General features: G+C 40.7%; 1 protein-coding gene across 1 annotated transcript in view; it reads right to left on the reverse strand.

Moving 5' to 3' along the window:
- Positions 1 to 16,361, reverse strand: part of gpc3 (glypican 3) — a 217,337-nt gene that overhangs the window by 27,611 nt on the left and 173,365 nt on the right. The window contains exon 7 of the mRNA XM_017707063.2: positions 5,237 to 5,441. Coding sequence (XP_017562552.1) covers positions 5,237 to 5,441 — 205 coding nt within the window. The remainder of the gene's footprint in view (positions 1 to 5,236; positions 5,442 to 16,361) is intronic.

A 16,361-nucleotide genomic window follows, 5' to 3' on the forward strand; every position in this document is an offset into this window, starting at 1 on the left:
CAGGTTAATCAGGAAACCACTCAGCAAGTTCATAAATGAAACAATACCTCATAATGAGAGCTGGCTAAAGCTCGGGCTTAAGTACTATACTTGCGAGTCACATGATCACCTAACACAGGTGCGGAGAGTGAGTAATCTGGTGATTGTGATCGTCACCTCACCCAGAGTCTCCTGGGAAATGGAGTCTGCTCTGGACTCCGAAGCTCTCAGAAAGTCTGAGGTCACGTGTTCTCCCAAAGTATCTTGGGAGATGGAGTTCACAACACTCAGAGGATCTGTCTGCAGTGTGACAGAGCTTTGTTTTAGGTGATAGCACGGGTGTTGCACAAAAATGTAGCATCACACAGAGAAATAATTTGAAAACATATTTAATTATTCAAAACCAGCCAAGGGAAATCTGTAGGTGTTTGTATTACATGTCTCTTCAGATTAGATTAATTATTTCAGGACCTATAACATCATCTAGAGTGGTTAGAGTAGTGGTTAGCCCACTAAGTGATATTTCTGCTTTCTCAGCCACTTCCTTAGCAACACATCCTTGGCAACATGCTAGTGGTGAGGCACTAATGTAAAGTTACAAACTATAACATATCTGAGCAAAACTATTGCGTTTACTAAACCGTTAACCTCCATAATTTCTCTGTGTCCCTGTGATTAAATATAATTAATATTAAAATAATAATTTGGCACCTCAAACACTTAAAGGGGACTGCTATTATCCTTTTTGGGTTTTTTCCCAAAAAGGTTACGTAGCTTTTTGTGCATGCAAATCGTCTGCAAAATCACAAACCCACAGTACATGTTACAGAGAGAAACTGTCCCCCACAAAAAGCACTTTCTTCTTCTTCTTTCGGCTGCTCCGTTGGGGGGTCGCCACAGCGGATCATCTGCCTCCTCTACTTTTACACCAACCATCTCCATGTCCACCTTCACTACATCCATAAATCTTCTCTGAGGTCTACCTCTTCTCCTTCTACCCGGCAGCTCCATCTCCAACATTCTTTGACCAATATATCCATTATTCCTCCTCAACACATAACCAAACCATCTCAACCTGGCCTCTCTGACTTTATCACCAAACTGCTCCACCTTCACTGTCCCTCTGATCTGCTCATTTCTAATCTTGTCCATCCTTGTCCCTCCCAACGAAAATCTCAGCATCTTCATCTCCGCCATCTCCAGCTCAGCCTCCTGTCTTTTAGACAGAGCCACAGTCTCCAAACCATACATTATAGCAGGACGCACTACTGTCTTGTAAACCTTCCCTTTCACTCTTGCTGCTATCCTTCTGTCACACATCAGCCCTGACACCCGTCTCCACCCACTCCATCCTGCCTGCACGTTCTTCTTCACCTCTTTTCTACACTGTCCATTGCTCTGGATGGTTGACCCAAGATATTTGAAGTCATCCACCTTTACGACCTCTACTCCTTGCATCTTCACCTTTCCACCTGCCTCCCTCTCATTCACACACATGTATTCCGTCTTGTCTCTACTGACCTTCATTCTTCTCCTCTCCAGTGCAAACCTCCACCTCTCCAGATTCTCTTCCACCTGCTCTCTACTCTCACCACAAATTACAACAGGTGAGGTGACGATCACAATCACCAGATTACTCACTCTCTGCACCTGTGTTAGGTGATCATGTGACTCGCAAACATCATGGTCCATGGAGCCTCCTGCCTGACCTCATCTGTCAACCTTTCCATCACCATTGCAAACAAGAAGGGGCTCAAAGCTGATCCCTGATGTAACCCTACCTTCACCTTGAAACCATTTGTCACTCCAATCTGGAGCTCTCGCCTTAGCCTTGCTTCAACAACTCTTTCCCATACCTTCATGGTGTGGCTCATCAACTTTATACCTCTGTAGTTACTGCAGCTCTGCACATCACCCTTGTTCTTAAAAATGGGGACCAGTACACTGCTTCTCCACTCATCAGGCATCCTCTCACTCTCCAGGATTTTGTTAAATAACCTGGTTAAAAAGTCCACTACCTTCTCTCCTAAACATCTCCATACCTCCACAGGTATGTCATCTGGACCAACTGCTTTTCCATTCTTCATCCTTTTTAAAGCTGCACTCACTTCCACCTTACTAATTCTCTGCACTTCCTGATCCACTATCTCTCCCCCCGTTGTCCTCCTCTCTCTCTCGTTTTCCTCATTCATTAGTTCTTCAAAGTACTCCTTCCATCTACTCAACACTCTCTGTTCACTAACTAGTACATTTCCCTCTCTATCCTTTATCAGCCTAACCTGCTGTACATCCTTTCCAGCTCTATCTCTCTGTTTAGCCAAACGATACAAGTCCTTTATTCCTTCTTTACTATCCAGCCTCTCATACAGCTCATCACAGGCCTGAGCCTTTGCCTTTGCCACCATTCTTTTCGCTATGCGACTAGCCTCACAGTACTCCTGCCTACTTCCTTCATCTCTCTGGTTATCCCACTTTTTCTTAGCTGCCTTCTTCTTCTGAATACTCTCCTGGACTTCCTCATTCCACCACCAACCTTCCTTGTCTTCTTTCCTCTGACCAGACGAAACACCCAACACATTTTTGCCAGTTTCTCTCACCACCTTAGCTGTAGTTTCTCAGTCCTCAGGTAGCTCCTCACTGCCCCCAAGGGCCTGTTGCAATTTGTAAAAGCACTTTTCTCAGCTGCCTAAATGCCTCGTTGGAACTCCAGGCATTTTCTTTTGTTACAAAATTATGCACTCTCACACACACATCTTCTAACCCGCTTCTCCTTCTGGGTCACGGGGGGTGCTGGAGCCTATCCCAGCGGTCATCGAAGGCAGGACACACCCTGGATAGGTCACCAGACCATCGCAGGGATGAGGCTATCTCATAAAACAATACTTATTGCCTGCCTACTGGCAAGTTTGACATGCCCTCTCACAAGAGAACTACAGAGTAAAAAATATACCACTCTGAAATGTCCTGCAGAGGACTATTTTCTAGCTTGCAAAGGAGGAGATCAGGTCTACCAACTTGTTCCACCTGACTTTCAGGATGGGACACTGGCTCCATGTGATAAAACAGATATGACGCCACTGTAAGAATAGCCACAGCAGTGTAAAGGCAGAACTTAGCAGGATGCTGCTCTGGCTGTTGACCAATCAGAGCAGAGTGGGTAAACTGATTGAGGGGGGCTTAAAGACACAAGAGCTCTAACAGGGCATTTCATACAAAGGATAAACACAGTACAGTATTAGAAAATAATGTGTTTTGAAACACTGAAGCATGTAAATGTCATGATGAATGGACCAAATTTCATTTTGTATTTCTTGTAGTGTAGTTTTGAAAATTGTCTACTCTTATACTTCACACTACAACATCGATCTGTGGTTATGTTGCATGTCAGTTGAATGCTGTTAAAGTATAATAATGGCCACATTAAGGGACAAAACTCTCTAACCAGTTACAATGATGCACATATCATATATTAAAAATTGGAAATCATAGGATTTATTCATTTATGGCTTTAAGGTTGGCGTTAATCAGTTTTGTTTATGTTTTTATTTCTCCGGCTGAAATTTCACAGGTCTTAAGTCCAACTTCTGTCATGATTCAATTTAGTCAACAAGACTGAGTCACTGACATAACAGGTAAATCCACTGATTTTTCAAATCTTTTGTATATAAACTGCTAGGATTTACGCTAATGTATTTAGAGTGGTCTGATGTGAAATGCTCCTCTCTATACAGTGGGTGTGATAGTTTTTAGACATCTGAAGAGTTTAATGCCTCTAAAACCTCCCTCACAGAAAATTATTGCATAAAATGGTTATAAATATACTGCCTTACTCTTGAGACATCATGCCAAATCTCTCTGAATGCTATCTCAATGAGCGAATTATTTTATTATTTTAAAAATTTTAAAAAATTGGTGGATTCCCCTTTAAACATCAGTTAATCTACCAATTTTTATTTCAAATAATTATGGGTCACTTTAGTTGGTCCATTGGTCATGGAATGTCCCTTCAGTGTATAAGGCAATTGGTAAACAATGACAGTGATGCCATATGTGCACTTACATACACATGCACACATGCAATGCTGGTGTGTCTTACAAAGATTCATCCAAGGAATGTCATATCTCCAACAAGTGAAACGCATTCCCTTCATTCTTAATAATTGAAGCATTAAATCTACTCAAATGGGGTGGGCGGACATGTGCACGAACTATAACACACCACCGACGGCTGTGGACTGCCTCAAGTTTCAGAGAGCGCTCAACTGTAACTCGAGTTTGATTGGTATTACTGCCTGCTTCCTCAGTCCAAGCACTGATTATCCACTTTATCCAGCCATTCCATATGCAGTGGACAGAGCAGATTCCTGGCCTCACCCCCGGGGGGCTTCTGGCGGTGCTGCCCATAGGGCCTCAAACTCCTGCCACAACAACATGGCTGGGAGGACAACTCCCTCGGCCATGTTTGTTCAGCTGGGCTGGCTTTGTCAGTCAGTATCAAACTCCTTGTTCCTGCCCCTCTACTGTTATTCTTCTTCTTGTTTGGTTTCTTTGCATTCGTACGGTTTGTTGGTTCTTTCACGCTTTGTGTTGCATCAAAGTGAGCTCCATTGTTTTGTGCTCTCTGACAAAAAAGAGGTTGGGAGGTCACTGATAAAGGAGAAACACCTATTACCTGTGGAGTTGGGGTTGCTATAGGTGAAATGAACCTAGACATGTAACATTTGCCATGATTAAATGCTGAAACTTTGAATTCTTGAGGGTACAGTGATTGACTTTGTATACTGATGACTGTTGGCTACTTAAAAAGTAGTGCATGCTGAAACAGCATTCAAAGAGAACGCAGTCAAAACTTGGAGAAGGACATGTCTTATATATAAGATGAATCATTGTCATTGTATCTTTATCAGCACAATGTTGGTTTTGCATTTGAGACCAAACAAGCCGGATCTTCTTTCTGAACCTCTGCATGTGACATTAATACACATGATGATGTGACAATGATATGATATGGTCCGAAAAACTGTTAAACCCGACCTGACACCTCTGACTTTTAGGTTATTATTTCAGGCTTTACAGGGTAACTCGCAGCAGCGCGCACACAAACACACACACACACACACACACACACACACACACACACACACACACACACACAATATCTCTGCATGTTTTTTCTCCTGACTCAATAATGATGCCTTTTTCAATGTTACATAGTGCAGTGACTCCCTACCAACAATAAGTGAACAATATTACTGACCTGCAAAGATACGTAAACGTTTGCGGCGTGGGGGTGGCCCAAGTCCTGAAACTCCAGTACACTCATCTTCATCATCACAGTCACCACTCTCCAGACCCTCCTCATCCACTGCCCCTTGGTTCTGCCGGTTCGGATCTCTTCTCGCAGCTCCCCCCCCTGGACGAGCCTTCCATCGCTTCTCTGGCGAAGTCACCATCCGTAACAGCTTTGAAGACAACAAATGGATGGGCATGTAAAAGAGCCTCAGTGACCAAACAGAAAATATTTTAAATATTTGAAATAATGGCTTTAACTGTAATCTGCTTATTACTTATTGTGTCTACACCCTTACACAACATCACTGCTACTGAAATATATGTATTACACAGTAGACATGTTTATGAACCCATTTAGACACATATTGGACAAACTGAGCTCTCAAAAAGGGTCTTCTTTGCAAAATAAAACTTAATAATTAAAGTGCCATAATGCTGTTATTTATTTCTCTAATCTATACTTGCTGGTGAGAAATAACAGTTATTTGGCTGCGGTTAGGCAGGGATGTGTAATTTGTTGACTGGGTCCAACTCTTCCAAGCATGCTGTTGATGTTGTTGTTGGCACACAGGGCTTTTTGGATTGGTTATATCTGTGCGATCTGAAAACATGAGTAAGACAACACAAAACGGCTTGCATGCTGTGAGATCATTATTGAATTTGGTTATGAGTTTAGATTTCATTATGGTAGAAACGGGCCACCTGCATCCTGTTCAAAATTAAATGAAACATATTTTTGTGTTATTTACACTGCCTTCACATGCTCTTTATAAGGTCTCATTTCCCCACTTGCAAAGAGAATTTCTGCATTGAAGGCAGAAACATCATTTCCAAAAAGTCATTTCATAAAAGTAATTTTTTAAAAAGTTATTTAATTTGTTATAAATTATAAATTTGTTAGATTTTCTGTAAATTAAGTTATGAAATAAGTTTGGGAAAGGGACCACACCTGAAAACTCCTCCTCCGGCATCATACATTCTAAAAATTCTCCCCTCTCTTTTCAATTTCCTGTGATGCAAACGTTGCACACCACAGCTACATCCGCACTCGAATCCAAGATCTCAGACAAGCTCATGAGAACCTAGTATCAATCCAATCTGAAGTTCTTTTGGGAGTTCAGGCTTCCTTGCCCACAGCAATGCTGCTCAGAACTTCTCCCCGAGTTTCTCAGAGTTCACCTTCTCAAGCTCAAGGGCATAGTCTAAATTCACAAATACACAGTTAGATGTTCACTGATAAAGTTGTTTGACTTACATTGCAGTTGCTTGTAGCGTTAAATACTTATAATTACAGTACCTGTTAAAAGTTTGGATGCACCTGATTGGACATGGTGGCCTTTACTACGGGCCACATTGCTGTGAGGAGCTTAGACATCACTGTTACTGTTGTTGCTGATGTTGATATTATCAGTGTGTTGCTTGGTGTAAATTGTGTCCGAGGAGGGTTGGCTTTATACTTAACCAGTGGTTAAAAGCGTTTACCCTCCTTGAAAGTTGTGTCCTCCTGCATTACCCACCCTCCCCCATATTTGGTTTTGGGTTAGCACTGGACTGGGCATTTTTTTTGGTCCTGTTGAAGTGCCTGTTTGGTTAAAGAGCAACTGCCCATATGCTCAATGTTTTCTCCATCATCTTCTGTGCCAACTCTACAGTATATTTTTCTTCTTACATCAGAATTCCACAAGTTTCTCAAAATTCCAAAAGTCAATTTAAGTCATTCAGAGTGGTTTGATGTTAAATGGTGACTGCAGAGGAACATGCAAACTTGGATTTCTTTACAGTAGTGGAGATTAGAACCAAGAGTCGCAATGTCTACATTTATTTACTATGGTAAAGAACCAGCAAATAACTTTCTGTGATCAGTGGTGGACAGTAACTAATTAAATGTAATTGGTTACTGTACTTAAGTAGTTTTTTGTGTATCTGTACTTTACGGAAGCATTTCCATTTTGGGTGACTTTTATTTTCACTCCACTGCATTTCAAAGTCAAATATCTTACTTTTTACTCTGCACACGTACAGTACAAGCACAAGGTTCAACATCAGTGCAGCTGTGTAAAATTTTAGGAGTGTCTCAACATAAATGATGAACTAACCCAACTCTGTGTAAATAAACCACAATATAGAGATATGTACACACATGCAGTTGTGACTGATGTGACTTTTTTTCTGAATTATTCAAACACCATTTCATTTTATAGTAGATTTGTTTAGCCTATTTTATGTTTATGAACAGAGACCTATAGATGCAATATAGTAAAGGAAAACTCATTTATGAACCTGTATTTAAAGTTTTTATTAAACTTAAACTTTAAAAGTTGCATTAAGTGAATTACTCTTTTAGTACTTTTACTTTCTAGACTTAAGTACATTTGAAGGCAAATACTTTTGTACTTTTACTCAAATGGAGGTCTAAAGGGAGGAACTTCTACTTTTACTGGAGTAATATTTTACCTTGGGTATTTCTACTTTAACTCAAGTACATAGTTTATGTACTTTGTCTACCACTGTCTGTGATGTGGCTTTTATTGGCATTAATCTCTTCAGACGATTTATTCCTATCATCATCACTGTGAACACTCCGGACTAGTTTTTCTAGAATGGTGAATGTCACATTGGATCACTCGGAATGCCTTTATTTACATCTTAACCATTTACCTATGCAGAAACGGTGAAAAACAGATGGAATTCCTATTTTGCAGTACAGTCCAGTTACATCAAATGTCTTCATTCAGGCAAACAATTAAATAAAATAGGCAAAATCTAATAAATTCTTAAATTGATTTATTCTGAAAGTATTCCATAACAATAAATGAGCATTTTAAAACTGTACCGGCATTTTTGGTCTTTGGATTATAAGATATAAGTTCATTCACAGAAAAACTCTTTCTGACTGTTAGTCTGTTTGCTGATTATGCATATGACGCATGCGTTTCATTCACGTGACATTACAAAGTACAAACATAAAAAATAAAGTAAAATAAACTAAACAATCCAGTACTTTCCATTATCTAGCAAAGGAGTGGAAATAGAAATGCTTAGTCCTTTTAGCTGTTCTCATCTGCATCAGACTTGATATCCTCTCTTGCTTATACATGTATGCTAACTGCTAACTGTGTGAAGAGTTTTGAAAAAGAGAACTCAGCAAAAAAAAAAACTGTAATCTGCTTTGAATTCATCATTTTGTTTTTCAAGCTCTTGGTTCGGTCCGCTAAACTACTTTACTGGGTTCACATCTGGGCTGCGGTCCAACAGTTGAAGACCTCTGGTCTAAAGGCACATGCTTAAATGCCTAATTTGTTTCTAAGACTACTATAAGCTGCCAACCTGATATCTATGTATGAATTTAAAGACATTTTTCATATTGTTTACATGTCTTGTCAATGCACAGTTCCACGTGTGATTTCGTAGCTGTGATCGTTATGATAACTTCATTATTCTAAAAAATAAAAAATGCATAAGTAACTGTAAATCCATCCACACATCTAACTGCTTCCGAATACTGAATATATTTGCTATATTTAAAATATATCTAAGTATTGAATGGCTCTTGAATTCAGCTGCTTAATGCCGCCACTCAGAAACTAATAACTTAAAAGACTGTTCATATGAATATTCCCTGCTGCGATTCCGATAATTCCAACAGCACAGTATGGCAAGATGAATAGCTGTCTGTTATGGAAAGTGTAATACATGCAGTATTCATTTACCGCTTGATGATTCAGATAATATTCTTTTAAGTCATGCCAGGGTGAAATGAAAGAGAGTCCATTTCTTTGTACTGGGAAATGCTAACATGGGAAAGTGAAGGGGGGTGGGGGGTATTCAATGAGTTTTCTGTAACAAACAAATTCTATGGCTTGCCAAAGTAAATTGCTCAAAATTCCAAGCCTTCTGCTGTTCCTTTCATCTATCCATTCTGTCTTCCACCCTCTCCCTCTTTTATTGATTTCCTTCCGATGTGTGGACGCGAGCATGTGCTTGTTGTTGGGTTGTTTTTTTGTGTGTTGTTTTTGTCTACAGGACAAAATTAAGATCAGATGGGTCGTGCTTTGGATGGCTTTCGTCAGAAACAAACTCTGGAAGCTGTGGCCCATGACCCGGACAGAGACCGCAATAGAGCGAAACCCAAAGAGCGATAATCATCAAATTACGTCGATGAGGACGCAAACAACTTCATCCTGCAAACCATCCGTTCGATTCTGGACGGTTTTAACAGCGGTTCATTTTCCAGAGGTCAGCGGGGACAGACGTACGGCATGTTCCACCAGAAGTCCCACACAGGCCTCCATTCAGGCCCAAGATACTGGAGCCATACACAGCTCTCTCTCTCTCGCTCACTCTCTCCCCGAAAGCACTTCAACCAGGCTGTTGAGAGAAACTAATGAAAAACACTGATTCTTTTAAGCGGGCTGCTCACCAGCACTCACTGACACTGAAACAGCTTCGAAACGAGGAAAGAAGACATAAACAGAGCCGAGCCCAGCAGCTGCAGGCCTTCAGAGGTGCCACCTAGTGAAGCTCCACTCTGCTTGGTAGAGTGCTGCACCGCTCCTCTTTGTGCAAGAGAATAAAAGGCAAACATTTTTTCCCTGATCTTGTTTTACAAGAAGGAATGGGTCATGAAAGGAAGGAGGAACACAGCTTTAGAAAAATCTAATTTACACGTTTTTCCCCTTACGCCAAATTTAGCCGCTTTGCCAAGACATGTCTGGTGCTTGAAGCAGCTTCTTTTGTTTTCCATTGGAGCTACATGGCTAATGTAACTAACATTGGTTTATATGAGAGATTGTTATCATAAAAAAATGGCAAGAGACAAGATTCAAGTTTTTAGGCAGTTCCTGCTGTTTCTCTAACACAGTTTTGTCTGCTTGTATACATTAACATTGTATCACACAGTGTCAGAAGACACATAAGTCTCCTGTAGATTGATTAGGAGACTAATGTGTGATGGTTTAGGCATGTAGTTTGCACAGTGCTTGCTGGTAGCATTTAGCTGGTAGCATTTAATTTCCAAAACAGCCAGTACGTTCTTTAATTTACATAATCAGAAAAAAAACTTGTTCAGCAAGTTCAAGAGACTTGCTTTCAGAAATCTGCAGAAATATTTGTCCAGACCTCCAAAGTTCAGACTTAAGTTGTATTTTCTGCTTTTCACCATTCACATTTAGCGAGGCTGAGGACTGGAACTTAGTAGCTATTTTGATCGAATATTAAACAAAAAATGGGATTCTCTGACGTGTACTGCACCTTAGCCACGTAGCTCCAGTGCAAAGCTAAAGAAGCAAAGATCAAAATATAAATGTGTCTTGGCTGATTGACTACGTTTGCAAAAAATATGAAAAAGACATTTTTCACCCAACATTTCTCATGTTTTAGTTTGGGTTTGTGTGTCCTGCATGTCCTGGAGGCCTCAGTGCATTTACCAAGATTCCTGAAGCTGTTTGCAGCCATGTTCTACTGCAAAACAGATGAAACTTTGAGGCAAACAGTCATGAAGCGGGAGCGAGAGTTGTGGTGTTGGATATTTCGCAACAAACTCCCCTAAAAAGAAGGCAGAGGCGTAGACGGCAAGAAAAGCTTCCCTTGCCTGGTGGCCTGTTTTGACAAGGAGGATAAGCTGATGGAGCCAATCAACACGCTGACATGTGTGCTTACATTCACACTAGCACACGTGTGCACACTCACAGTGTGGTGGCACTGGATGCTTGGGCAGAAAGTGACATGGTGCTCCAGGCAGTCCTCTGCAAGTTGGAGCCTCAGAGTCACCACAAGAGGAAAAATCTCCCTTACTCTGGATTCATGTCTCATAAAGCATGCTCTTACACACACACACACACACACACAGGGTAACAAAGCAAGAGGAAGAGTGAAGGAAGCACGTAAATGAAAACATGCCTGAGAAAAATCAAGAACGCAATACAAATGCGAGGGGGAAAAAATAAATAAAAAATCACCCCCTACTACCCCTCCTTTCTCTTTGCGGTCTGCAGCCATGAGCCACATGGATCCTGTGGAATGCAGCGACGTTGAAGAACACAAAACATGCAATCAGTGCGTCTGCCTAGCCGCAGCGTCCTCCCCTCCCACAGCAGCAAGTCACAAAGCAAAACAGAGCGAGAGGTCCTACTCAAAGGCCAGCATGTGGTGGATTGCTCAATGTTGGCCAGACGGAGTGACCGCAGGCTTACTGTAGCCTCAAGCCCCACAGAGTCCTGCCAATTATCAGAGCAGTCAAGAAACACACTTTCCAGTCTTATAAACGTAGTGGCACAAAAATACCAGCAGGTGAATGTTGATCATTGCTTTGAGTCTGATTCGTTACCAAGAGGTAAGTGACTGAGTAAAAGAGTAAGAAATGACAATACAACTCCTCTTTTCTGCTTCACTCCTTCTATGCCTTGGTTTACATAGTAAAACTTTCATGTAACTTTAGTAACATAAAACTAAATCATACTTGAACTGCATAATGTAAAGCAACTCATTTAAAAACTCAGCCACAACAACTTAATGGAACACGTTTCATGAAACAGCCAATCAAAACACATCAAAACATACTTCCAAATGATTAATTTCACTGGATCAATAAGCCCTTTTCACATTTAATTTTTTTTCCTACTGGAAGTAGTCGTTGCTAGGTTAAGCCACTTCTGCTAAAGCAACAACAACAATGCAGAGTCCAAGAATAAGCGCTTTTGCTGCGTACCCAAGTGTTCGAGCTCAAAGCAACTTTACATCAATTTTAATGGCTTCTCAGCTGGCAAGGAACAGGGAAAGTGGGTTTGTGCAAATAGCAGAAACACAGGATAAAATTTCTGTCATACAGAAGAGGAAGTACTTGTGTTAGCATTTCACTACTGCTGACTAACCTTACACTTACAGCAGTCTTATTACACAAAATAGTGTATTATTTTGTTCCATGTTGCACCATGGTCCTGGAGTAATGTAATTTTGTTCCACCGTGTACTTGTACACAGTTGGAATGACTATAAAAGCCTTTTGACTTTAATTGACTGCTCTTCAAAGTCGGTGCTGTTTCCAGCCGCTTTCAGTGGAATACTTTTCATTGCTCCTCAAAAGCTGGTTTCATTTGAGAGAGCAAGTTGTTTACTGGAAAATGTCTACAGTAGTACCACTGAGCACGACAATGCAGCGCGCCCCCATTCCAGAATGTGTGTGTTTACCTTTTTGCCTACTAGTTTACTGTTAGCAAGCTTTTTCAACATCCCCCAGCTAATATGACTAATCTACCTTTTTGGTTGTAGTTATTTTCAGATATCCATCATTTTGTAGATGTTAGCTGACATTACTGTACTCTGATCGCTGTGAAGGAATTCGTCCACAAAGACTTTATATCGTGTTTGGTGTTCTCCAATGATTCTGGAAACATGCCCGATTTCAATCTTGGCAACAATGACAAAGATGAAATGACACACCTTGCCATGATGAGCTGAAGTGATAAGAATGCCAGTGTCTCTGACAGTAATAATCATCGTAAAGCAGTAGCAGAAAAGTGGCTATCGACAAAATAAAAAAGAGGATGGTTTATTGGGCAGTTGAAAAGGAGACCCCCCTCAACAAACATGAGTTTCTCAAGGCTAATGTTTCTGTAACCAGCTGCATTAACTACTTGCCTATTAGCTATATTAGCCTCATAGCTTCAGCACAACTAAAGAAGCAAACTTCAGACACCAAACATATCTTGGCTGACTGACTCCCTTCAGGATGAGGGACGTTTTGTGTAAATTATTTTTTTGGGCTGAACTTTAACCACTCCCATGATCCCACCCCTACCCCCTGCTTTTCCCTCTCCAGCTAATAATCACAGAGTCTCCACCTCAAACAAAAACCCTGTTTACAGTAACATCTGAGCGAGAGCCTAGCACAGCTCCCTGTTCTCTGACATGAGCAGACATGTTTTTTTCCTTTTTGTTTCCCCCTCTCTGGTAACCACAACACACAGTGTGGAGGCGGCAGATGAGCAGCAGAAGGCTGTGGAGGGCCATGGGTGAACAGCCCCTGAGGGGGCTCTGATAAGGCCTGTGGTTTGGTCCCATGCATCATCCAACAGCATGTTAGTCCATGTGTGTGTTTGACTGTGTGTTCCCTGCTGAAATTAAACCCAAACAGGGTCAGAATGTGGACAAGCCTTCTCTACATGAGACCAGGACAGCAAGTTAACTGCGGAAAGTGAAGCTGTGTCTCAAATAGAGTATTTCTATAGTCCTAAACCATGTTGACAAATCTGTGCTGTCTTCATGAAGACCTGGATGTGGTTTGGACAAGTTGAGAGACGTTTTCGGGGTGTATTTGTGGAAGACGGTGTACTGAGATCTACTGCTTGTAGCAATGTTAGCCTCATAGTTCCAGAATTAAAGTAAAGAAATAAAAAAAATCTGAACATGTCTCTAGCGAACACTAAACATGGCTAAATTAGATTTTTCACCAAATATTCCTTCAAACTCCAAATAATGTACTACAACTGCTGGAAAAATGAGTGTGAAACAGCCTATTGTTAGCAGGAGGAGGAGGCAAATTTATGGAAAACAGTGTCAGCTCTTTACTGAAGGAGTCCATGTAAAACACCTAAAAGTGAAATATATGTTAACATGTGTGTTAAAAACACACGGGATGTCTTTTATCTGTGTATACCTACAAAAATTGTTCATGTTGATCATTCTAAGCTTTGTGCTAACATACTAATAGAACCCTATAGGCGGGCTAGCAGAAACAAACTCTGTTCAATGCATATGTATGAAAATGCCTGGCAAAAGCATACAGAACACTTTAAACATTCAAAATGTGATGTCAGATAAAATGAATAGATCATAGGCAGTAAAAGACTAGAGCAATTACTGGAAAGCCCTTTATACACAAGGCAAGGACAAGGTCGATGGTGTTCCTATTGTGAAAATATTGCACAGACTGCTGTACAAACACAACCAAATACAGAGTGAACAGTGTGATATTATAGTGTGTAGTGTCTGAATTGAGTTTCCTCTGCCTCTCTCTGCGATTAGCATCAGACCATGCACAGATTCCCTTTAGAGAGTGGACGTGTCCAGACATGTGGAGAGCCTCTAAAGCCTCTTATGGCCTGCGGACTGCAGCCCAGATATACTAGAGCCACCACAGCCAAGGTCCACAACTAAACAACTTACATACTGTACTATTCTGTGCTTTAATTAGCAGCGGCATGAGCGCTTTCAGATCTGTTCAGGGCACATCAGTGCAAACCTGCCATACTTTATTACACGAGCTGAATAATCAAATAATCTCTGTGCTTAACTCCTCATGTAATTTTGTTTGAATCACAATTTCCTGCATTCTTCAGGTCGTTAGGTTATGAACTCTAATCTACAGTCCTTTGCACGCTAATATGATACATGCACCTTCACATTCATAGTGTCTGGTGTATGTAGACGGGGCTCAGATCTGGGCTGATTATGGAACATAGCTGAGAGAGGTCGGGAAAAATGAGGCACATTTTCATTGTCTGAGTCATGGAAAGCTCTACAGCAGACCAGGTCTCTCAAACAGACACACTCCCTTTATATGTTACTTAACCTTTATTAAATTTCAAGTGTGACAGGAAAGGGCCGTCTGTGCACCTTCCCTCCTTCATTTCTCTATCGCCATTCTCTCTCTCCCTCCACACATGTCCCTCACTCCTCTGGCTGCAGACACAGCAGTCATGAAAAACAGGCAGAGCAGCACCACAGAGAGAGAGAGACAGACAGAGAGAGCATGAAAGGAAGAGATGGAGAGTTGGGGAGAGATGGAGAGTTGGGGAGAGAGAGTGATAGGGAAAGAAAGACAGCGGAAGAGAGAGAGAGAAAGGAAAAGAGAGTGACAGGGAAAGAAAGAGTGGAAGAAAGAGACAAAGAAAGAGAACGAGAAAGAAACAGAGTTATATAGAGAGAGGAGTGAGAGAAGAGAGAGGGAGGTAGAGAGATTGATAGAGAATGAGAGAAAGAAAGAGAGAGAGAGAGAAAGAGAGGAACAGAGATGGAATGACATGGGGAAGAAGAGGAAGAGAGAAGAAAGAGAGAGAAAGAAAAACCGAGATACATGGAAAAAGAGAGAAACAGAGAGAGAGAGAGAGAGAGAGAGAGAGGGGACAGTGTTAGAGACAGAGTGAGAGAAAATGAATGCAGAGTACAAGAAAGAGATAGATGGACAAAGTGACAGAGTGTGAGAGAGACAAAAACAAAGAAAGAAAGAAGGACAAAGAGTGGGAGAGTGATGGAGAGAGTGCGAGTGTGTGTGTACATGTGAGAGAGAGAAAAATAAAGACAGTAAGAAAAAAGAGAGTGAGAGAAAGAGAGAGCAATGGTGAGAGAAAGTGAGTGTATGTGAGAGAGGTAGAGAAAGAAAGAGAAAGAAAAAGAGAGTCGGAGAGAGTGAGAGTATCCGCGTGAAAGACAGAGAGACAGAGAGAGAAGAAAAACTTTTAAAAAGTTATTAAAATATATATATGTATATATATATATATATATATATATATATATATATATATATATATATATATATATACTTTAATAACATATTTTATATATGACTATATATATACTATATATATGACTAATAATACATATATATTTATGACTGATATATGTATTGATGATGGTGATACACAGATAGAGAGAGAGAGAGAGAGAAAGAATGAGAGAGAGAGACCGACAGAGTCAGTGTGCTCCACTGGGCATGTTAAACTGGGTGTGTGCTCCTCCTACAGTGAATTATTACATACTCTCCACATATTTCTGGGTCAGATTAAAATCTAAAATGCATTTTGAGGATCCTAACATTTCTCTTTGTTAACGCTGCTGCCTAGACTGGAGATACATTCTCAACAAAGGAATTTTATCACATCTCTAGAGAAAGTCACACTTCAGTATTTAACCTACTTAACTAATGTCTTTTACAGTCTAATGTCCAACTAATGTCTTTTACTTTTACAGAAAATGAGCAGCTTTTAATATTATGTGGGTGGAACTCTTGTTTTACTATTACTCGTCCAGCCAGCTTGAAAAACAACTCACAAACCTCTGATCTGCCCAAATGTAAATGTTGCCATGTTGGCAGTA

Source organism: Pygocentrus nattereri, chromosome 8, assembly GCF_015220715.1.
Source record: "Pygocentrus nattereri isolate fPygNat1 chromosome 8, fPygNat1.pri, whole genome shotgun sequence".
Lineage (NCBI taxonomy): Eukaryota > Metazoa > Chordata > Actinopteri > Characiformes > Serrasalmidae > Pygocentrus > Pygocentrus nattereri.